This window comes from Notolepis coatsorum (genome assembly GCF_963971535.1).
Source record: "Notolepis coatsorum genome assembly, chromosome: 8".
Taxonomy (NCBI): domain Eukaryota; kingdom Metazoa; phylum Chordata; class Actinopteri; order Aulopiformes; family Paralepididae; genus Notolepis; species Notolepis coatsorum.
The window spans coordinates 72,517,696-72,542,463 of NC_140172.1; the positions used below are offsets into that span (position 1 = coordinate 72,517,696).

At 45.2% G+C, this 24,768-nt stretch overlaps 1 protein-coding gene across 1 annotated transcript in view; it reads left to right on the forward strand.

The window, feature by feature from the left end:
- Nucleotides 1-11,407: 11,407 nt before the first annotated feature.
- morc3a (MORC family CW-type zinc finger 3a) overlaps nucleotides 11,408-24,768 on the forward strand; it is a 150,441-nt gene continuing 137,080 nt past the window's right edge. Inside the window, exon 1 of the mRNA XM_084320456.1 lies at nucleotides 11,408-11,471. Within this exon, the coding sequence (XP_084176582.1) occupies nucleotides 11,430-11,471 (42 nt within the window). The 5' untranslated portion in view covers nucleotides 11,408-11,429. The remainder of the gene's footprint in view (nucleotides 11,472-24,768) is intronic.

The window sequence follows — 24,768 nt, forward strand, 5'->3', positions numbered from 1 at the left end:
GGCTCACCCCATCAGGACCTGCAGCCTTGCCTGCGTGTAACTTGCTCAGCTGTGTACTCACCTGGGCCCTCATTCATCAATAGTGTGCGTAGAACATTTCTATTTCCACACGTAAGCACGGAATGTAGAACTAGTGTACCCACAGGGAAGTCGGGATTCATCACACGGTGCGTACGCAGGCTCTATGCCCCTCCGTGTTCATGAATACCACTTTGTTCTACCGTCAATGCTCGTGCATGATTATCCATATATGGTCATGAAAATGAGGAAACACCCCCCATGGGATGTGAAATAATGGACTGACCCGAGCGGAACCCTGAGAAACTCCACGAAGATTGTTCACTGCTGTCGAACCAAGAAGACACTATCGCGTATTATGGGATAAATAATAAAAGGCGGACTTGTAAACGGTGATGTCAGATATCAACGGCTCCCTAAGACCATTGCTGCAATTCTGCCTGGACAGCTCAGAATACTAATAAAGACCGTTCGTTGACCACTGTTTGGCGTTGGTTGTGTGTCATTATAACCGTGCTGTAATATGAATGCCTTTATTAGTTGTGTTCGATTGGCTATATGATTTTTAGAGGCATCTATTTAGTTGTCGGCTAATAAAGACTGCGCTGGAATATGACTGCCTTTTCCCGTGTTGTTGATTGATACCTGTCGTATTCGATTAAATAGAATAATCTTCAGGACGAGGAGATAACGTTTATATGTTTATTCAAAGGTAAGCATCGTTCAGCATGAGTGTAACTCCATTCACGGCTGGCAGCCAACTGCCTGTGAGGACCCCTGGTCAGGTATACATAAGCAAGGTGCGCCTGGCGCGCCTGTCGTAAATGATATATTCACAGCATGAATAATATAGTAAAGATATATTCAAAGCATGAATATTACATCCTCCTTCTTTTAGAGAAAGCTTAATAAGCTATGAACAAAATTGAAATTAGGAATGGTTGTGCAATACTCTGTAAGAGTTTCTTTGTAAACAATAACAAGTGCGTTACCTGTGTCAAGACCAGGCAATGTAAACAGGCAGGATTAATATGTTAAACATAAAGATTCATGTATCAAGGTATTACAGTTCGTATTGCGTGCCCTCTTATTCTGGATAGTCTGCTTTAATATTTGAATACTTCAGCTGTGAATAAGGTATGTATTCATGGCTTATTTGGTCGTGTCTCAACACTCTTACCATATGCAGTTCTTATTTGTAGAAGTAGCTTGCTAACAAAAAGGGAATATATCGACAATTAAGCAAGGTAAGTAGGTCATAGATTCAACACATATAGTAAGTCATCATTTCAGCATACATTAATATTTGTTACATTTCACCACCCTTTTTTTTTTTTTTTTTTTTTCAATGGGGCAAATGGTGTTATAATAGGGCAGCGATCCGCCTGCACCCTGTACATTTATAGGTCTAAAATGTCCCGAGGCTTCACTGCTCGGCCGGATCTGGTGTAGTATGAAGCTGAGTTCTCTTCTGAGTCCTCTGGCAGTTCAGGGTCGTTGGTCTCCGGCGGTTGATCGACGCTCTCTGGACTTGGCATACCGTCGCTGTCCTGGAAGTGTTCCTCTTTCGTGTCCCTCAGGTGCCTGCGGTTGCGGCGGTATTCGCGTCCATCTTGGGTGCGAACGTGGTATGACCGCGCAGTGTTAGCTGGTTGTATGACTACTGCTGGCCTCCAGCGCCCAAGTTCTTGTAGCCTGACAGATTCACCACAATGTAGTGGGGGCAGCGGTCTAGCTGACCTGTCATAGTATTTCTTCTGGTGCTGTTGTCTTTGCACTCGCTTGTTATGTCCATCTTTTTGGCTTACTACCCCTGGCCGCAGCTGTTGGTTGGTGCTCGGGAGGGTTGAGCGTAGCCTGCGGCTCATCAACAGTTGTGCCGGCGATTTGAAGTTGTCGACTGGGGTATTACGATACTCCAGGAGGCTTAGGTACGGGTCTCTTCCGTCTGCCTTAGCCTTGTCCATGAGTGATTTTGCCGTCTTCACGGTTCTCTCCGCTAGTCCGTTGCTTTGCGGATAGTGTGGGCTTGACGTGACGTGTGTGAACTCCCACGACTTGGCGAATGCCTCGAACTCTTTAGACTTGTATTGTGGTCCGTTGTCCGAGACTATGGTCTCTGGGACGCCATGCCTGGCACAGGCTGCCTTTAGCTTGTGGATAACAGCTGCCGATGTGGTGCTGTGAAGTCTGTCTAGTTCGAAGAATCTGCTGTAGTAGTCGACGGTCACAACATAGTCCTGGTTGTTCCAGTTAAAGAGATCTGTCCCTACAACCTGCCAGGGGCGGTCTGGGATACGATGAGGCATCATGGCTCCTTGGTGTTTGATGGGCGGCGCTCTTGGCATATTGAGCACTTCTCCACGACTTGCTCTATATGTCTACCCATTCCAGGCCAGAACATGATGTCTCGTGCTCTCAGTTTGCATTTTTCCATTCCCATGTGGCCTGCATGGATCTTGATCAGCATATCTCCTCTGAGGCTGGTAGGGATGACTATTTTCTCCCCCTTGAAAATTATTCCATTCGTCTTGGATAGTTCATCTCTGTGATTCCAGTATTCGGTAATGTTCTGGGGGCATTGTTTTCTTTCCTCAGGCCATCCCTCCAGGATAGCCTGGCTGAGCAGCTTTAGCTGTGTGTCATTGTCTGTCGTTTCTCTGATCTCCTGTAGCCTGTCGTCGTGTACAGGTAAGCTGTTGTACACCATGTGTACCTGAAGGTCCATCCCTTCACTGAGACCGTCGTCGTGAGAGGTGAGTGATTTCCTGGACAGCGTGTCGGCTACTGGGATGTCTTTCCCAGGGCGGTGCACGATCGTGAAGTTGTACTTGTGTAGTTGCAGTATCATCCTCTGTAACCGCGGTGGGGCTGCGGCGATCGGCTTCTTCATGATCGACTCCAGGGGCTTGTGGTCAGATTGCACCATAACATGGCGACCGTAGGCATATTGGTGGAAACGTTTGAATCCATAAAGGACTGCGTACATCTCCTTTTCGATTTGTGCGTAGTTGACCTCGCTGTCCGTGAGTGATCTGGATGCGTAGCTAATGGGCCTCCCTTCCTGCATCAGCACAGCACCCAGACCATACTTTGATGCGTCCACTTGTAAGCTGAGCTCCTTATCTGGGTCAAAGTAGATGAGGACTGGCCCAGGTTCACTGGTAAGTATGTCTTTCATCTTTTGGAATGCAGCGTCGTGCTGCGCGTCCCACAGGAATTCATTCGATTGTTTAAGCAGCTGTCTCATGGGTGCGTTGATCTCGGAGAGGCTCGGGGGGAATTTCGCCAGATAGTTGACCATACCTAGCACGGTTTCCAGTTCTGCACGGCTCTTTGGCGCCTCCATCTCCTTGATGGCAGCTATCTTGCCTGGGTCAGGCTTCATGCCGTCGGCTGAAAGGATGTGCCCGAAGTAGCTCACTTCGGTGGCTCCGATGGTGCACTTGTCTGCGTTGAGCCGAACGCCTCTCTCCCGTGATCTCGCCATCATTGCATGTAGGTTCTTATCGTGTTCCTCTCTGGTCGCGCCATATACAAGGATGTCGTCTACTATAGCTGCTACTCCGTTCAGTCCCTCGTATGTCTCGTCGATTTTTCGTTGGAACTCGTCTTGGGCAGAAGCGAGCCCAAATGGTAATCGTAGGAATCTGTACCGTCCAAACGGTGTGTTGAACGTCGTCAGCTTCGATGATTCTGGGGAGAGCTTGATGGACCAGTATCCCGACCTTGCATCCAGTACGCTGAAATAGCGTGCGCCTGTTAGTCTGGGTGTGATGTCCTCTAGTGTCGGCAGAGGGTAGTGCGGGCGCTTGATAGCCTTGTTTAGCTCCTTAGGATCCAAACATAGTCTGAGCTTGCCTGTGCGTGGTTTCTCAACAATGACCAGTGCACTGACCCACTCCGTTGGTTCGATGATTCTAGCGATGATCTGTGTGTCTTCCATACTCTGTAGCTCCTTCTTTAGTCGGCCACGCAGGGCGATCGGTGTCCTTCTCAGTGGGCAGACTACTGGCTTGGCGTCTGGGTCTATATGGATGTGACACTCTCCTGGGAATAATCCTATCCCTTTAAACACGTTGTGGTATTCTTCCATGATGGACTGTTTATCTGTGTGTGCATTCACTGACAATACTAGTTTAATGAGGTCCATATTCAGGCATGCCTGTAAACCTAGAACTGGGGGTGCCTGAGTGTCTACTATGTAAAAGTCTAACAACATGCCACGCTCTTTGTATTTACACTTTAACGTGCATGTGCCCTTTACCACTAGCTTCTCTCCACCATATCCTGTCAGTCTGCGTGAGGTAGGCTGTATTTTGCGTTTATCTTGTAAACTGTGATACTCTCTCAAAGGAATTACATTTACTTGTGCACCTGTGTCTAACTTAAATTTAAGCTCTGTGCCCTGTTTTCCTACTTGTATGTCTGCGAACGCTTGTTCTGTTGCATCAAACCGTCTGTCTGTCACGGTGTCTACATACAGTTCGTCTGACTCTTCTCCTGACTCAGAGCGCATGCTAATCTCGTGTACTGACTTTTTCTGGAAGCTACCGGCCCTGCAGACTTTGGCAAAGTGGTTCCATTTTCCACACTTTGTGCACTGTTTTCCCCTAGCTACACAATTATCCCCTTCCTTGTGAGCTCTACCCCCACAGTATCCACAGTTCTTACGTGTGTCTGTGTCGCTCGCTCTGTTCGCTCTCTCTGTCCACTCTGCTCTGGGGCGATATCTCTGAGCGCTATGCTTCTGTTCATGTCTGTGCACCTCGTGCACGAGTTGCTCCTGCGCGCTGCACGTGGCGCCAGTAAAGCTCTTTATCTGTGATTGTGCTAGCTCGTGGGCTCTAGCTATATCTATCGCGTTGTCTAACGACAAGTCTGATCCTACGTTTAATAGTTTCTCTCTTACTTTTGCTGAGTGTATGCCAAACACTATGCGGTCTCTAACCATCTCATCATTGTTCACATATGCACAGTCTTTCACCAGTAGTTTCAATGCAGTGACAAATTGTTCGAATGACTCGCTCGGTTGCTGGGTTTTCTCATGGAATTTGTACCTGGCGAAGATTGTGTTCCTCCTTGGAAGTACGTATGCTTCGAAATTGTCATAGTAGCTCTTCAATACCTTTGCTTCATCTCGACTGAGAGTCCATGTGTTGTGAATGTCTCTCCCTCTTTCTCCGCTCCACAATAGCAGGTAGCTACATTTCTCGTCCTCTCCTTTCTTCTTGAGTGGGCCCGAAAACATCAACTCCGCATGCTGCCTGAACTTCTTCCATTCTCCCGGTAAGTCCAGAGAATCCCAATTCATCCGTGGCGACGGGACTCCGTTGATATCCATGTTCATCCTGCTTCTGACACCATGTCGTATTCGATTAAATAGAATAATCTTCAGGACGAGGAGATAACGTTTATATGTTTATTCAAAGGTAAGCATCGTTCAGCATGAGTGTAACTCCATTCACGGCTGGCAGCCAACTGCCTGTGAGGACCCCTGGTCAGGTATACATAAGCAAGGTGCGCCTGGCGCGCCTGTCGTAAATGATATATTCACAGCATGAATAATATAGTAAAGATATATTCAAAGCATGAATATTACAATACCCAGGGATTAAAGTTCTCCTCAATTCTATTCCAAATCGCGATGGATCTCCCGTCAATTTTCTACCTGCTGCATATGATTTCTAGAGGCATACTACAATCTATTTTGATGTCAGTATTGGGTAGCCTATATAAACAATAATAGAGAGCATATACAAGAACAATGAATCTCACTGCATGTATGATAGCCTGCCTTTCAATACATGAACTTGAATTCCATCATGTTTGTGTGCGGGACTCACAAGGCTGTTGTCACAATGGGTGGTACCGGTACAGTAATAATTACAGTCCACACAATATCACGATCCATGCCATAGCCTATGTTCTATTAGGACATGATCTGTGACGACAAATGTTCTAGAATGTTTGATTAAGATATCATACTCTGACAGCATGCCTATGAGCAACAAAAACGCGAACTTGAATCCCATCATATACATAGTCTGTCCACTATCTGCATGGTGTCATTGCAATGCGTTTTCTATTCTTTCTTATACAGTAAAAAGGGGGAAGAACACTATATTCATATGACTTATTCTGCTTACAGCTTCGAAATTCCACTTGTTTCGTTTAACGTAAAGCCTTTTAAATATAATCAAAACGTTCCCGTGTTTCGGCGGTCTGTGCGCAAAATAATAACGAGTTGAGCTTTATGATTTATGATGAATTGAAAATGGGGGACCCTGATGTAAACAAGACGAAAGTTGGTCTGCATCCCCAATTAACAATTGTATGTACTGAGCTGTACTGTACTGTACCCATTCTGCAATCTGTTAATAAACTTTTCAATCAATCAAGCTACGCGGAGCGCAGTCAGTCAGTAGCCTACACCCCGTATATTCCGATAACGCTATATAAACCATGCTGCATTCATTCTGAGAGAAAGATCTATTATTCCAAATGCTATTTATAGGGTTTTGACCATAATTACACTACTGTTGCTATTTTACAATGAACTATAATGAACTACGGTTCGTACAGAACATGCCAGTGTTATTATGCACAGAAGCTCATTTCCTTGTTGTAATTGATTGATTGATTGAAAAGTTTATTAACAGATTGCAGAATGGGTACAGTACAGTACATCTCAATACATACAATTGTTAAGGGGATGCAGACCAGAGAAAGACTTTCGTCTTGTTTACACCAGGGTCCCCCATTTTCAATTCATCATAACATATATGACATACATGACATACAGATAGATAGTACTGCTACATCTATACATTTATGACATATCAGATTTGCAAATACAGTACTGTTTGTGATACAAAAGTGTCCAGAAAAGGAGTGTATATACATTTGGCGTAGAAACTGTACATTGGAGGAGGTTGGTGGGGTTGGGTGAGGGCTGTACATTGGAGGTGGGGGGGGGGGGGTTGGGTAGGGGACACACACACATTTTACACTGTACATTGGAATGTTGACAAAGCCTTACTTGGTCATTTACTGTTCAACTAGGTTAGGACATTTGTAGGGGCCAGTTTCGAATTGCAGTCTCACGTAGGTGTTTTTTGAGAGTGTTTTTGAAGGTGGGTAGTGATTCACATTCCTTTACAGCTTTAGGCAGGGCGTTCCACATTGATGTGGCATAATTGCGAAACGTGTTTAGTCCCTTGTTTGAGCCGAATCTGGGTTTTACATGATTTGTGGAGCTCCCTCTGGTGTTGTGATCGTGGTATTCACTGACCTTTGGGAAGTATTTTGACATGTACATGGGTACCTTGGTCGCGTAGTGTATCTTGTAGACCAGGCCCATTGCAAGTTGCTGTACTCTGTCGTCTACTCTAAGCCATCCTAGGTTGTCAAAGTGGGCAGGGGTGAGGTGGGTTCTAGGAGTCAGGTCAAGTAGTAGTCTGACTAGCTTGTTTTGAGATGTTTGTAATTTGTTTTTTAGTGCCTTTGAGGTGCTTTGGTACCATGAGGTGCAAGCATAGTCGTAGTACCCTTGAATGAGTGCTCCTGCTAGAGTCTTCAGGGTATTCTTGTTTACCAGAGAGGAGATCCGGTACAAGAATCGCGTTCGTTGGTTGACTTTTTTTATTACATTGGATGCCATTTTGTCACAGGAAAGATTAGCCTCTAGGATGGAACCCAGGTAGGTAATTTCATCTTTCCTTGTGATAATATTGTCACCCACTGTAACCGAGAAGCCGTCGGTCTTGCTGAGTTTGTTATTTGAACCGAAGAGAATGGACTCTGTTTTGCCCATGTGTAATGATAGTTTGTTGTCGGCGAGCCATATGCAGATTTTGCCTAGTTCCGAGCTGAGGGCTTTTTCAACCTGTAACTTGTTCTTGTCAGAGACCAGCAGGGCTGAGTCGTCCGCAAACAGGAACAAGTTGCAGTCACAAGCTGACGACATGTCATTTGCATAAATTAGGAATAGTAGCGGTCCTAGTATGCTTCCTTGTGGAACACCACAGCTCACTGTGAGGGGGGGGGATAGGGTACCGTTTACTTCCACCATCTGTTCCCTCCCCTCCAGGTAGGATTGTATCCAGCTCACTGATAAACTATCAAAACCAATTGCTTTTAGCTTGTCAATCAGAATGGTGTGATTGACAGTGTCGAAGGCCTTTTGTAGGTCCAGCATGACCATGCCGCAGTATTTGCCCGCGTCCACCTCTTGTTTGATGTGGTCGTTCAAGTAGAGAAGGCATGTGTCAGTGGAGTGGGATGTTCTGAAGCCAGATTGGAATTCGTAGATTAGATTTTTTTCCGCGAGGTACTTTTCGATCTGTTCGTATACTATTTTTTTCCATGACTTTCGAGATGGATGTAAGGATAGAAACAGGGCGGTAGTTACCCGGGTCTAATTTGCTGCCCTTTTTGTGCAGGGGTGTTACTCTCGCAATTTTGAAGTCCTTGGGGACGTGTCCCTGTTTTATGGAGAGGTTTATTATGTGTGTGATGACTGGGGTGATGGCTGCTGCTGAGTCTCTGAGGAATTTGGAGGGGATGTTGTCATGGCCAGTGGCCTTGTTTGGTTGGAGGGCGCTCAGTTTTTTGAGTACCTCATCTGTAGTTACTATTTCCAGTTTGAAGTCGTCTTTGTGGACGCCTAGGTTCATGTAGTATGCTACTATGTGTTCTACCCCATACTGCCCTGAGTGGGAGGGTAGTTTGTTTACCAGTGTTGTGGCTATGTTTGTGAAGAAAGTGTTTAAGTAATTGGCTACATCCAGCTTGTCTGTGATGAGCGTGTTGTCCGTCTTTATGTTTATGTTTGAGAACCTGGTTTTGAGTTTTTTACTGCAGCCTAGTTGATTGTTGAGTAATTTCCAAAGTTCACATGGTTTATTTTTGTTTTCCTCGGTTTTGTCATTGATGAAATTTTTTTTAGCAGTTTTGATCATGGAGTTTACGTCATTTCTTAGTCTGTTTCTTTCTAGTTTGAGTTCAGTCACGTGGTCTTGGAGTTCACTGCTCGTGCTTTTGGTAAGCTTTGACTGACTTTTACGAAACTCAGAGCATTTTTTGTCTCTGGCTTTCATAGCGGTCAGTATTTCAGTGTGCATCCATGGCTCAGCGCGATTTTTTACCCTGGTGGTTCTTAGGGGGGCCATTTTGTTTAGTATTGATGAAAATTTGGTTTTGAAGCCAAGCCAAGTTTCTTCAACCAGTGTACCATTGAGTTCATCTGACCAGTCCAGACTCTCCAGTTCAAGGTTAAAGGCCTCGCTAGAGTAGGTTTTGAGGTCTCTAGATGTGACTGTTTTGTGACAGCCAGCCTTTAGTTTTAGCTTTTTGCGGGTACAGAATATCATGTAATGATCACTTAACCCGCATGCTATAACCCCTTTACTGGAGATCTTGGACTTGTCAGAGGTCAGTATGAGGTCAATGGTAGTCTGAGTTGATTCACATATCCTTGTGGGTTGGGTGATTAGTTGGCTGAGGCCGTGCAGATCACAAAACCTATTGAAGGATTTGAAGACGGGTGCATTTTTTTGTTGCATATCCGTGTTCCAATCCCCAATAAGAATTTTTTCCGCATCCTCAGCTCCAGCTAAGCACACATCCAGAGTATCATAAAAACCAGTTTGATCTGGCGGTCTGTATATTGTGCCGACTAGAACAGATTTTGCCCTTTCAAATAAAATTTCCACCCATACGGTTTCAATTGTCTCATGATGAAGGTCAGTACGGGTAATGAATTTGGTGTCCTTATGTATGTACATACAAACACCACCTCCATACTGGTTTCTGTCATTACGGACTATAGTATAGTTCTCTATTTCTATTTCAGGGTCTGTTACAGATGGATCAAGTTTAGTTTCAGTAAAGCATATTATGTCTACCTTACCGCTCATAAACAGGTAATAATATGTTCTACCACTGGGCGTCAGGTAAGTGTGGTCTGACCTGTGCGTAGATGTAAGCACGGAGTCAAGTTCAAATCGAAATTGATGAATCCCACTCTTTGCTTAGAAATGATCGTACGCACAGGGTAAGCACAGATCTGTGCGTAGAACACGTTGATGAATGAGGGCCCTGGTCTGCAGAGAGCCATACTGTGGGGGTCTCAGGTGTTGGGGGGAGGAGCGGGTCTTCAAGCCGCGGGGGGCAGACAGGCCGCACCAGAGATGAGGGGGCGTGGGCACTACCACGATCACAACACCAGAGGGAGCTTCACAAATCATGTTAAACCCAGATTCGGCTCAAACAAGGGACTTAACACGTTTCGCAATTATGCCACATCAATGTGGAACGCCCTACCCAAAGCTGTAAAGGAATGTGAATCACTACCCACTTTCAAAAACACTCTCAAAGAACACCTACGGGAGACTGCAATTCGGCCCCTACAAATGTGCTAACCCAGTTGTACAGTAAAGACCAAGTATGGCTTTGTCAGTATTCCAATGTACAGTGTAAAGTGTCGCCCCCCCCCTACCCAACCCCCCCTCCAATGTACAGCCCCACCCACCCAACCCCACCCCACCTACCCAACCTCCTCCAATGTACAGTTTCTATGTCAAATGTATATACTCTTTTTCTGGACACTTTTTGTATCACAAACAGTACTGTATTTGCAAATCTGGTATGTCATAAATGTATAGATGTAGCAGTACTGTCTATCTGTATGTCATGATGGAAACAAGACAAACGTCTTTCTCAGGTCTGCATCCCCTTAACAATTGTATGTATTGAGCCGTACTGTATTGTACCCATTCTGCAATCTGTTAAATAAAGTTTTCATTCATTCATTCATTCATTCATTCATGTGTGTCATATGATGAATTGAAAATGGGGGACCCTGATGTAAACAAGACGAAAGTCTTTCTCTGGTCTGCAATCCCTTAACAATTGTATGTATTGAGCTGTACTGTACCCATTCTGCAATCTGTTAATAAACTTTTCAATCAATCAATCGCCAGGTAGTTTGCAGGCTGTTTAACGTGGAAATGGGCAAAGACACAGCTCGTCACGCTATTGGGCGCACATGTCACATGACCAGAAACGTCTGCCAGAAATGCGGCTACCTTTGGTAATCACGCCACTGGCGCTGCTTACGCGTTATCTTTTCTTTTTAGTATCTTTGCTCGGACACCATTGTTGCACAAAGCGGCGGTCTAAACTGCGCAGATTTGACTAATCACAAACGAGCCAATTATTCATAGTATTTCGATCGCATACATCTCGGCCGCAAACCACATTTTAATCAAAGGTGATTGGCATGAAATGACAACAGTGGTATTTATTGTATGGCAAAAAAACGTCGGCTGGACAGTCAACATACGTTTACGTTGCCACAGCAGTCTCGCGCGAGTACTCGTAGCGCAGTAGCCACTCCCCCCACAAAGATGGCGGCGGCACAAACATGGCGAGGGGTGCCACTGAGTACGGTGAGCATAACTTATATATTTCCCCCTGAAATGTCAGATATTTAAAAACCAATGGCACTTCATTGGGCTATTCAAAATAATCTATACATACTGTGTATTTTGTTATGGTCATTGGGTTACACGCATTGAACTAAAGCTTACTTATCTGCCAGAGTTATGTTGGTACCTAGCCTTAGCATGTACTAACGTTAGGTGATGATGATGTTGTTGTTGTGGGCTAGCAGAGGCTAGTTTAGCTTCTTCTTGTTTGATGTCCTCCTGACTGTTTGTCATCACTGTTGGAAGTCCCTCCAACTAGTGTAATAGTAGCTAACACTATAATCATATATTATATATAAACCAACTAACAAGATTCTTGTACCGAATCTCCTCTGGTAAACAAGAATACCCTGAAGACTGGCAGGAGCACTCATTCAAGGGTACTACGACTATGCTTGCACCTCATGGTACCAAAGCACATCAAAGGCACTAAAAACAAGACTACAAACATCACAAAACAAACTGGTCAGACTACTGCTTGACCTTACTCCTAAAACCCACCTCACCCCTGCCCACTTCGACAACCTAGGATGGCTTAGAGTAGAAGACAGAGTACAGCAGCTTGCAATGGCCCTGGTCTACAAGATACACTACACCACTAAGATACCCATGTACATGTCGAAATACTTCCCAAAGATCAGTGAATACCACGACTACAACACCAGAGGGAGTTCCACAAATCATGTTCAACCCAGATTCGGCTCAATCAAGGGACTAAACACGTTTTGCAATTATGCCACAACAATGTGGAACGCCATACGCTCTGGAGCGTAATAGAAAGAAGCATTTTCTATAAAAGTATTCTGTACTTCTGTATGACAACTAATAAAGAAACTTGAAAACCTACCCACAGCCGTAAAATTATGTGAATCCATACTCACCTTCAAAACCGCCCTCAAAGAGCACCTACGGGAGGCTGCAATTCGAAACTGGCCCCTGCAAAATGTCCAAACCCCCCACCCACACAACCCCCTCCTAATGTACAGTTTCCTCCCCCTCGAATATATTTTCTGTTAGGATCTCTGTTGAACAGTATTGTATGTCATAAATGTAACAGTACTGTATATATGTATGTCATTATATATAATATATTATATATAATATTATCTGTATGTTGTGTATGTCATAAATGTCATTATGAATTGAAAGTGGGTATTAAAAAATGGGAAGTAAGTTAACAATATACTCGTTATCACTAGGGCTGTCTTAAATACTTCGAAGCTTCGTTCGATGGCACAAGCTTCGAACATTAAAAAAAATCGAAGTAAAAAAAAAATCATTTTTTTTTTTTTTAATTTTTACTTCGGTGTGTGTGTGTGTGCATGGGGCCATTGGGTGGGGCCGGGGGACAAATACACTGGAGGAAAGTAACCCAGCTCAGCACTGCCGAAATTATATCATCACTATTGCCTGTTTGAAGGATATCATCCTCAAACACATATACACCACCTACACGCCTATTCTCAGTCCTTGCCCCACAATGGTGGAATGAACTACCCACCCCAGTTAGGACAGCCGAATCCCGTCCAATCTTTCGCCGTCGACTAAAGACGCACTTCTTCAACCATTATCTGAAATAAAATAAAAAAATAAAAAAAATCTAACCCTAACTAACCTTACTGTCATGCACTTGTCCTAATAAACTAACCTACACTGTAACACGCAACACTTTGATGAATATTGTCGTACAGAACTTGTAAGTCGCTTTGGATAAAAGCGTCAGCTAAATGTAAATGTGAATGTAAATGCCTTGTAGAATTCCACGCATAAGAAAGAAAGATACTGGGATGAATAAACAAAATAGGAAATCAAATGTAGAAATGCATGCAATACATAAATAAATATGAATCTCCATATATGAAATGGAACATTTAGATAAGGTGCTACTGAGATGTTTTGGTGAGTTCTTTGTTTTTTTTGTGGAAGTAGCCCTTCTTAAAAATGCATGAACATTCACTGATAATTGGTCTGTAGTGGAGTCTACAAGGTCTACATTGCCGGACCTTGTAGACTGACATAATTCTGTGCATAGTTTAGTCTACACAGGCCATATTTCAAATAATCAAAATCTTACTTCATTCATCTTAAACATTCTTGATTTGGGGGATTGGTAGTTCCCATGAAATCTGAAGTTGTTCAAACGACAACAGCGATCCACCTTGAATTAAATCACACAGCCGTGTTGGCTGTCACAGTCACGAAAGGGGCTACTTAATTCATTAATCCAATCTACTTTATTTATAGAGCACATTTAAAAACAACAAAGTTTACCAAAGTACTGTACAAGTCCCACAACATAAGATAAAAAAAAAAAATTATATATATATATATATATATATATATATATATATATATATATATATATATATATATATAAAAAAAAAAATAATTCGAAGCTTCGAATTAAAATCGAAGCTCGGCCCTGAAGCTTCGATTGCGAGAAAAATACTTGATATCTTAATCATAACCATAGTTGCCAGACGTTATAATGAAAACAGGGCTTGACATTAAGGCTTGTCCTATTGTCCGGGACAAGTAAAAAAAAAATGGTCGGAACAGCGAGGGAAAAACCTGGGGGAGGTAGTGTGATCCTTCCACACATTACATTCTCCCAGTGAGAGTCCGCACTGCCAGGTGAAAAGAAGCGGTTGATTGGCTGCACATGTGTCGGAGGAAGCATGTGATACAGGCCTGTACACTGCGATGATATGATCGCAAATTGCCCCCTAATTTGGTCCGTGCAAGTTTAAAATAATATCTGGGGGCAAGCTTGCGAGTGGTGATTTCAACCCTTCATTCGCATTTCACTCCTAAATTAATCCATACAAATTGTAGTAAAACATTAGCCTACAACCAGGGCTGTACAGTGCAATATAATGTTGCGGTTGTAATTTCATTAGACAGACCAGCGCGGACCTTTAATAACATGCAATTTAATTGACACGAGCAATGAGCTAACGGTAGCTTCTAACCAAGGTCTCCATTAGGATTATGCTAAGCTAACTAGCGATCTCTGCTAACCCTGGAAAACGGTCAAAGCGGACTCCACAAGACTAGTTCCATTCGTGAGGAAAGGGTTATATTGACAACGCTTGACAACAGAAGTTTAAACATAACTTCATATTTATTGGTTATTCGTCCCATCTCCGTGTGTCTCCATCTCTTCCTGTTTACATTCGAGTGTGACGTCATCACCTACGGCAGCTTAGACGATCAAAACCCGAAGGGGGGCTCTCTCTCTCTCTCTCTCTCTCTCTCTCTCTCTCTCTCTCTCTCTCTCTCTCTCTCTCTCTCCTCTCTCCTCTCTCCTCTCTCCTCTCTCCTCTCTCCTCTCTCTCTCTCTCTCTCTTTCCCCCCCCCCCCCCCATTCAATGATTTAAAGTAGCCAAATGTTACACACAGTATAAATACTAACTGGATAGTTGATGATATAAACATTTAATTTCATTATCTGAAATATTCTAAAATCATTAAGTCTGTATGATTATTATTTTCTCACAGTAGTGTGTGTATATATATATGTGTGTGTGTGTGTTTGGCTAAAGTGGATAGAAAACACAGTACTGTGTAAAAGGCACCCAAGAGTTTTTATATAAATTGTCTTAGATGTAAATTATATTTTTTATTAGTGTGTCAGTAGACTACTCTTAGTACATTTTCATTAAATTATTTTTTAAAGCATCTTCATGGTTTAATAATGCAAACATATGTTGCAGGGACTTATTATAATCATCATATTGGCGTGACTGTATGCATCAAAGGGTTCAATCAAGCATTTTTAAGTGCTTTAGAGGAAATGTCAAAATATCGCGATATCATTTAGAGGCCATATCGCCCAGCCCTACTATAATGGTAAAATAGTTATTTAAAAATTTGCCCCTAAAAAATATTCTTTGCCCCTAAATTTCTCATTTAGGGGCAAGTGTGCCCCTAGTGAAAAAGCTTAGCGTACAGCCCTGTGATAGCCTCCACTCTCCCAGACCGACGGTAGGGGGTAGGTGCGCAACGACCGGGAAGGGGATTGGGAATTGGCATAACGACTAACATTGGGATGGGAGAAAAGAACGGAAAAAAGGAGGGGAAAAAAGATCAATACAAAAATATTAACAAAAAATTCCCGCGATACTGGCCATTCTCTCAGTCAAGGGAGTACTTTATGAGCACAAAATCATAATAATTGTCCAAATCTCTTGTCGGTTTTATAAATTTTTGAATAGGCCTTTATTTTCACAAGTACATTTCGGACAAGTAAGTTTAGCTTTCGGACAAGTAAAATTCGGACAAGTGGCTCAAAAAGTTAATGTCAAGCCCTGATGAAAAAGTCTTGTTATCTTGCATTGTTTCTATGCAAGCCCACGATAATTTACATCCACAACATAACTTAAGAATGATGGTATCATGGGGCGGCTGGGTGGCGTAGCGGAGATTGCGCTTGTCACCAATGCAAGAGACTCCGGTCTCGAATCCCGGTGTCAGCATTGCCTGCGGCTTGGGCCAGTCGTCATACTATCTTAATTGACAGAGGTAGCGGGTGGAAGTTCGATGGGTGGGGATTGGACGTTGTGGACAGCGACTCCTACAGGTCGGTTGCGTGACGCCTGCACAGCAGAGACAGGAAGTATCGGGGGCAGAGTGAGCCTCTCACACGTTACTCCTCGCCACAGAGTCCGCGCTGTCTGGTGAAAAGATGCGACAGGCTGCCTCCTCGTGTACCGGAGGGGACACGTGATGCAAGGTTTCTATCCTCACTACAGCCGACCAGTGGGAGGCATAGTCTAGCAACGTTCAAGACAGGGGAGGGGAGAATTGGCAATACAGAATTGGGATGGGAGAAAAATAGAAAAATAAGGAGTAAAAGTGGATAAAAAAAAAGAATGATGGTATCATCATTGGTATCTTAACACTATCAGTACCTTTGATTAACGTTGATTTACCCCGTTGAATGTAGGGCTGGGCGATATGACGATATTATATAAATATCGGGTACAGTTAATTAACACTTTGACTGCCGGAAAACGCTTAAAAGCGTCATTCCCGGCCATGCTCAAGTTGCCGGAGGACGCTTTACAGCGTCCTTATATCAATATTTCAAAAATCTGCGATCGGATTCATATTTCCCCTCCGCTGGCCTGAGATCCACCAGGAGGACCCACTGAGCTCTCTGGCGGTTCAGGAGCGCCATCTGGTGGCCGATCGGCGCAATCGCTTAACAGGAAGTGCTATGGAGATTGTGCTGGTCGGCCGTATTACTTCCGGGCACTCGCTATAGGTTCCGGGACTCGATCTCGACACACTACATAGCGATCGATTGCCAATAATAAATTTTGCTGCCATTAGGCGCTGTGATGGTTTCCTGCCCGGGTGCGAGAGGCCATGGATAGCGTCGAAAACTTGTCGTCTCCATGCCCGTGGAACAACTGGCCTTGGCTGCGCCATAGATATATCACATAGCAGCGTCGTGCCATCATCAACGAAGGGGACGTCCGCCAACTGGAGGCCAGTAACCGCCGTCCTGCATGCCTGGATGTCTGGGTCTGAAACCTGATCCGCAGCCATACGGGCGTAATCAATTCCCAGGTGGACAGCACCAATGGCGGCCCGCGAGAGGCAGTCAGCCACGGGGTTGTCCTTCCCCGCCACATGCTGGATGTCAGTGGTGAACTCAGAGATGAAAGCCAGATGGCGCTGTTGCCTGGCAGACCACGGTTCAGACACCTTCGACATAGCAAAAATTAATGGTTTGTGGTCTACAAAAACAGTGAAAGGGCGAGCCTCCAGCAGGAAACGGAAATGTCTGACCGCCAAGTACAGGGCGAGGAGCTCACGGTCAAAGGTGCTGTACTTCTGTTCGCTGGAACGGAGCTGTCGGCTGAAGAACGCCAGGGGTTGCCAAATGCCCTCGACCAACTGTTCATATACGCCTCCAACGGCATAATCCGAGGCATCAGTTGTCAATGCCACGGGAGCCTCAGGCACGGGGTGCGTCAGCATGGTTGCACTCGCAAGGGCCTCCTTGGTATCCGAGAACGCCTTTGACATGTCGTCGGACCAGGCGATGGCATGCTTGGGAGTCTTGCCCTTGAGAGCCCCATACAGGGGGTGCATTAGGTGGGCAGCCTGAGGGATGAACCGATGGTAGAAATTCACCATCCCCAGGAACTCCTGCAAGGCCCTAACCGTGGTAGGGCGTGGGAGCCGCAGCACCGCTTCCACCTTTACTGGTAATGGGACCGCTCCAGCAGTAGTGATGTGGTGGCCAAGGAAGTCCATGGCAGGCAGACCAAACTGACACTTTGCTGGGTTGATGATTAATCCATGCTCTCTGAGGCGACTGAAGAGGAGTCGGAGGTGTGTTAGGTGTTCCGCCTTGGACGTGCTGGCTACCAGGATATCGTCTAGGTAGACGAACACGAAAGACAGGTTGCGCAGCATGGCGTCCATTAACCTCTGAAAGGTCTGAGCCGCATTTTTGAGGCCAAAAGGCATCCTCAAAAATTCAAAGAGCCCGAATGGGGTTATAACTGCCGTCTTGGGGATGTCCTGAGGGCTAACCGGCACCTGGTGGTATCCTCTCACCAGATCCACCTTTGAAAAAACAGACGCTACAGCCAGGTGGGCTGAAAAATCTTGTATGTGTGGAACCGGGTAACGATCAGGTGTAGTGGCGTCGTTAAGGCGCCGGTAGTCGCCACACGGACGCCAGCCGCCGTTGGCCTTTGGAACGAGATGGAGAGGCGAGGCCCAAGGACTGTCGGACCGACGAACGATGCCCAGTGCCTCCATGGAGGCAAACTCATTCCTAGCGATGGTGAGCTTGTGTGGGTCGAGACGACGAGCCCTAGCATGTACTGGCGGGCCCTCCGTGGAGATGTAATGCACGACTCCATGCTTAGTGGCCGCGGACGAGAAGGTGGGTGTTGTGATGTCCGAGAACGCCAACAGGAGGCGGGAGAAATCATCAGTGGGCGCGACGGCGCTGGACAGTGTCATTGTGGCCGTGTCACTGCGCTCACATGCTAAGGAGCCAAAAGTCTCAGCATTGACGAGCCGGCGATTCCCCACGTCTACCAAGAGACTGACACTGTTGGCGCAGAGAAAGTCAGCGCCTAGGAGGGGAGTAGACACCTTGGCCAACACAAAATCCCAGCTGAAACGCTGGTCAGCAAAACACAATGCCACGGTGCGTTTGCCAAATGTAGGGATCGCACTGCCATTGGCAGCTTCAAGGGCAGGGGCCCGTCTCGCTGAGTGAAAATCCTGAGTGGACGCCGGCAACACGCTCACCTGGGCACCCGTGTCACATAAAAAACGGCGGCCGGAGAGTGAGTCGGTGACGTACAGCAAGCCTACAGGATGGCCAACACTCACGGCTGCTAATGAGTGGCAGCCAGTGCGTTTCCCGACCCCCCGTAGTTACAAGGTGGCAAACACTTTTTAGCTTTGTTCCCAAACTTTGCGTGGTAAAAACACAACCCTGACGGCCTCACCCGGCGGGGCATAGCCGCGGCAGAGATAGAGAGTGGCTGGAACCCCTGCTCATCAACGGTGTAGGCTGATGCTGCCACACACCTCTTCCCAGCTGAGAAAAATACATCTGCTTCCCTAGCTAGCTGGCGAAAGTCAGTTTTGATGGAATTAGCCATAGGTAAACGCACATAGTCTGGCAGCTGTTGCAAGAAAAGCTCCTTAAATAGAAAACATGGCCCATGGTCACCCAGCAGAGCTAACATGTGATCCATCAGTTCAGAGGGCTTTGAGTCACCCAATCCAGGTAGAGAGAGAAGCTGGCGAGCACGGTCAGATTCAGACAGACCGAAAGCCTCCTTCTAGGGGTGCACCGATATATCGGTCGGGTATCGGTATCGGCCGATAAGTGCCTTGTTGACTGCTATCGGCCTATCGGCCGATAAGCTCAAATGTGCCGATAGCAGTCGCCGATAACTAACCATCCATTTGTGTAGCGTCAAAAGGCAAAAAAAAAAATTCACTCGCGACCTACCTGCACAACGCCCGCCGTCCCCCCCACACACACACAAGCTACTGCATCAAAGTTACTATTTATGATTAACAAGGCATTCGTTTTGTGGCATTAACGTTATATAGTTAGTGTTACACGGACAATAACATCAGCATATTATTATTACCCATAGCAGCAAGGCATTACTCCGAGTCCGTTCATAGCCGGGAGGCAGAAGACTAACGTTACTGGTGAAAATGTGATTTACGTTGGAATACTCCTTTGCCAACTTGCTGTACTTTGCTTGCAGGTCTGCAGCCATTATTACTGGATTAAGAATAGCCCCAACTTTAGCCAACGTAACGTTATGGCTAAACCTTTAACATTAGTTAACCCTAGCTTTCGGTTAGCTGTTCAATGTTAATAACACAACCAAGCGAATCCATCAGAGCTCCCCATCAACACCGCTCTGTCGGGAGGATGGCATTTAAGAAAGTATCTGCTGTTAAAATGACACAAACATTCGTTTTGTGGCATTAACGTTATTATAGTTAGTTACACGTTCAATTACATCAGCATAGTATTTACCCGAAGATAGCAAGCAAGCCGTGCATAGCTCGGTTACATTCCGTTGCTCATTCCGTACCCAACTACACATTCTGCAATCTGTTAATAAAGTTTTCAACCAGACAAATGTATAGAAAGGCTTTGTTTTATTATAAAATTTGTTGCAGTAAAATCATTGTGTCTCGTTTGGCCATCCTGTGGAGCGCGCTGGTCGGCGGGCACTGCCGGGCAGCTAACGTATTAGCTTGTTGTGGTTCTAAGTTTGACTCGCATTCTTGCAAGCAGATCAATGGCGGCATGCCCCGAAGTAGAAAAATGAATAAACGCTTGGTGGTAAGCAGGAGGTGGGTGCTAGCGGTGTGGCGTAATTGGCCGAATCGACTGTCAATCAAAATGGTTCCATTGCATTGGTTGAAAGCTCTGGTTGAGAGAATAGTATCCCGCTGCAGGCCGCCAGAATGGTTCCATTGCATTGGTTGAAAGCTCTGGTTGAGAAAATAGTATCCCTCTGCAGGCCGCCAGACGATACTGGGAGAGGGATCAGTGATACCATAAACATATTTCTTGATGTTTCCTTTTTTAAGTAAGTAAAGAGGCCTACAAATACAAACACACATACAAATATACAGTAGTTTCATTAAAAAAATTAAAAAAAAATAAAATACTTATTTTTTGCCACAATTATCGGTATCGGTATCGGTATCGGCCGATTGTGTTAGTTGAACAATCGGTATCGGTATCGGTGGCCAATTTTCATATCGGTGCACCCCTACCTCCTTCAGGTGTGTTTTTATAGCCACATATTTGTCATGTGTAGGTGGGTTTTCCAGCAAACTCACCACTCTCGCCGCAGTTGAGTTCGTCAGGGCTGCTACCACATAGTAGTACTTTGTGGCGTCCGCGGTAATGTCCCTGAGAGCGAATTGGGCTTCAGCCTGTGCAAACCAAGCGTTGGTGCTCCGCTCCCAAAACTCCGGCAGCTTGAGTGAAACGGCGTTCAAAGTGCTGCGATCCGCGTTCTGTTGTTCATCAGGCATGTTCAATGTAATCTCCGAAATACGTCCAGGAGAAATGTCAGGGTCACCAATGTAGGAATGCAGGTAATAATAGTGAAAACGGAGTCGTGTTCCGATGCAATAATACTATTTTAATACGCACTCTACTGTCGCACAACAACACTGCCATTCATCTTTCATTCGTCTCACTTTAACTACATCATCCCCCGCTAAGGATCACGGGAGATGTAGTAAACACCACCTAAGGCTAGGATGCCGTGAATTATGTCCCAGTAGCCACTACACTGCTGTAAATATATATTCCAGGCTGATTTCCGTCTCGCGAGCAGATCGCTCTTGAGCAGACTGCTCGCCAGCACAAGGAGCGAGTTGGCCCCCCCCCCCAGAGATCTACAGATCCCAGGTCAGTCTAAGCGACTGACCTGCAGTTACACAGGGATAGACGATAGGGGGCGCTTTTTTCCAATCTGAGCTCCTGTAGAGGCTGATGTACCAACGGGAGACTCGGTTGATGAAATATGAATTCAGATCGCTAATAAAACGATATTTGTCGTCGTGGGCACTCAACGGGGGGGCTGATAAAACGAGTTATGTTGTCCGTGGCACTGAAAGTGTTAAGAATGATGCAAGATGCTTATATTGAAACTAGAGATGTTCCGATACCATTTTTTCCTTTCCGATCCGATTCCGATACCTAAGCTTTGGGTATCGGCCGATACCGATACTTATCCGATACCAGTGCATACATTCAAAAAATAAAAAAATATTATATAAATTATAAAACGTTTTTTTTTTTAATACAGCTACTGTTTTATATATACTGTTTTTTAGTAATAACTATAAAGTAATGGTATGTATTCAACAACAGGTGATTGTATAGATTAGTATTAGTATCAGTAATTGAAAACTATCTCAATGAGTTCACCCACGGAAAGGTTGTTGGCACATTAGTTCCACACGGACATTATTCGTTGCTGCACTTGCTTCCACAAGAAGGCTCCGTTTAGTACCAGAGGCTCTGTTGTTGTGATTTTTGCACAATAAATATTCAACATTCTCTTTTGAGACTCCGCCTCAGACTCTTATCATTTGGCACTAAAAGCTAAACATTGTCGCCGATATGGCTGTCCGCAACATGTCATTAATTGTGTACGCGACGTGCAATTGTGCAATGACAACGTTACCGTGAGCTAGGTTAGCTAGCATGAGCTACCGCTATATGGAAAGACTAACGTTACTGCCGGTGACATTGTGATTTAACTTGGAATACTCCTTTGCCAACTTGCTGTACTTTGCTTGCAGATCTGCAGTCATTATTGCTGGATTATTAATAGCCCCAACTTTAGCCAAGGTAACGTCAAAGCTAGCTTTCGGTTAGCTGTTCAATGCTAATAACACCAGCCACCAAGCGAACTCATCAGAGCTCCCCGTCAACAGCGCTGTCGGGACAATGGCATTTTAAGAAAGTATCTGCTCTGCTGTTAATGGCAATTGACACTTTAATTCACGGTCGATTAAGCACACGTTTGTTTTACAATGCTCACCCAGCGAAGTATGAGTATATAAAGTATCTACAGAGCCCAACGTCCGCAGTGTTGTTGATAAATTACGTCATATGGTATCGGAGCGCAACATTAGAGGGTACTCGCCGATACCGATACCAGCATTTTAGGCAGTATCGGCGGCATTTCCGATACTGGTATCGGTATCGGAACAACTCTAATTGAAACGTCTTTCAACCTAAACTAGTAAACTTGCACTTTCTTCAACCTCAAACCTAAATTCCTTAGCGACCCACGTTACCAACGTAAACAAACTGCACAGCGTGCACATACGAGACACAGATATGAAACGGCATACGGAACAAATAACGTATAACGGAGGGTGAAATAAGACCAACGTGACTCACGACAGTACACATACAGACGCACAAAATTGAATCTGCATTGATTAACTGATAATCAAAACCCAGCTGAAGCCGTTAAACCCCTGTATCGAATCACCGAAGCCACACACAATCAGTCGAACTGGAACGGCATACACTCCCGGGCATTCATAACTCTGACAATTATCTATACGAACGTCCCGTGTTCTAAGAAAAGATATCCGGACGGTCGGACCGCAATACTCAGAGTTACGGTACAGAGAAGCATCAGTGGTAAATGAGCCCCAGGAGGGGCCCGTAGGCTTAAAAGAGATAACGCAGTTACCCCTTTAGTTTTTTTTTGTTTTTTTTATCTTTTTCCCCCTCCTTTTTCCTCCGTTTTTCTCCCATCCCAATGTTACTCGTTATGCCAATTCCCAATCCCCTTCCTGGTCGCTGCGCACCTGCCCCCTACAGTCGGTCTGGGAGAGTGGAGGCTATCACATGCTTCCTCCGACACATGTGTAGCCAATCAACCGTTTTTTTTCACCTGGCAGCGCGGACTCTGAGAGGGTGTAACGTGTGGAAAATTCACACTACCCCCCTTAGATCCTTTCCTCACTGAGCAGGCGCCCCGACCGAACTGTAGGAGTCGCTGTTTACAACGACCAGGACCCACCCACCGGCTTTCCCACCCTCTAACACTGCCAATTGTGTTAGTACGACGGCCGGCCAAGCCGGAAGCAACGCAGAAAGCTGGGCTCGATACCTCCTCGATATCTCCTGCGTTGGTGGCGAGCGCCTTGCCCACTGCGCCACCCAGCCGCCCTACCCCATTAGGCTTTTAACAGAGGATACCTGAGAGGCAAATGAGAGGAGGGGGATGGACTCTTTTCCTCTCCCCCATGCCCCATACAGATACACACACTCTGACCTTCTGACAAGCTCACACACACAAGGCCCCAAACCTCTCCCTCCCCCTCTCTCTCTCCCTCACTCCCTCTACACCAAACGCCACAACAACAGTTCGCCAGATGGCCACATCACAGATCGTTATCAATGGCACCTCCACAAAACGAACCATCAATTTAACTCATTGACACAAGATGCCAAAAGTTGCTGAATATATGGCTGTATACTGCCCCGGCCAGATGCAGGCTGAGTACCTCACTCTCTATCAATCACAGATCATTATCGATAAGACAGACGCCCGCACATATGTGCACGTAAATGTGCGTACCACGCACTCATGCACGGCGGACATACAGGCTGACCAATACACAAAGACACACAACGTGCACTCAGGACAAAGACACATACACACTGGACTATGGGGTCACTAATAAAACACTCTGACAGGGAAGGAGGGGACTTCTCTGCTTTTACTTCTGCTGGACACTGCTGCACTGACTGGACGGACTGACGGGACACTGACTTGACTGCATTTCTTTTCTACACGACCGGCCTGTCTGTTTCAGTTTCAATTGTACCTTGCTTATTCACTTTTTATAATAAATACCCTCAAAAGTGTTTCATCTATTTTATCCTTAAATATCTTATTACAACTCTCACATATCCAAGTTTAAAATACGTGACAGTAGCTGGTTTATACTGTTCTGTTTATTCAAGTGGACTGAAATTTTACAGGAGCAGAGTTGAACATAATTAAAAGTTTAAATCAATACAGTTACAAGTTACATTCAGTACCTGAGAACATTGTTGCTTAGCTGAAATGGTTGTACCCTTCCTGCTGACCTGTACAGAACTTGTAAGTCGCTTTGGATAAAAGCGTCAGCTAAATGACTAAATGTAAAATGTAAATGGTTATAGAGCAGGGGAGATGATAGCTAGATC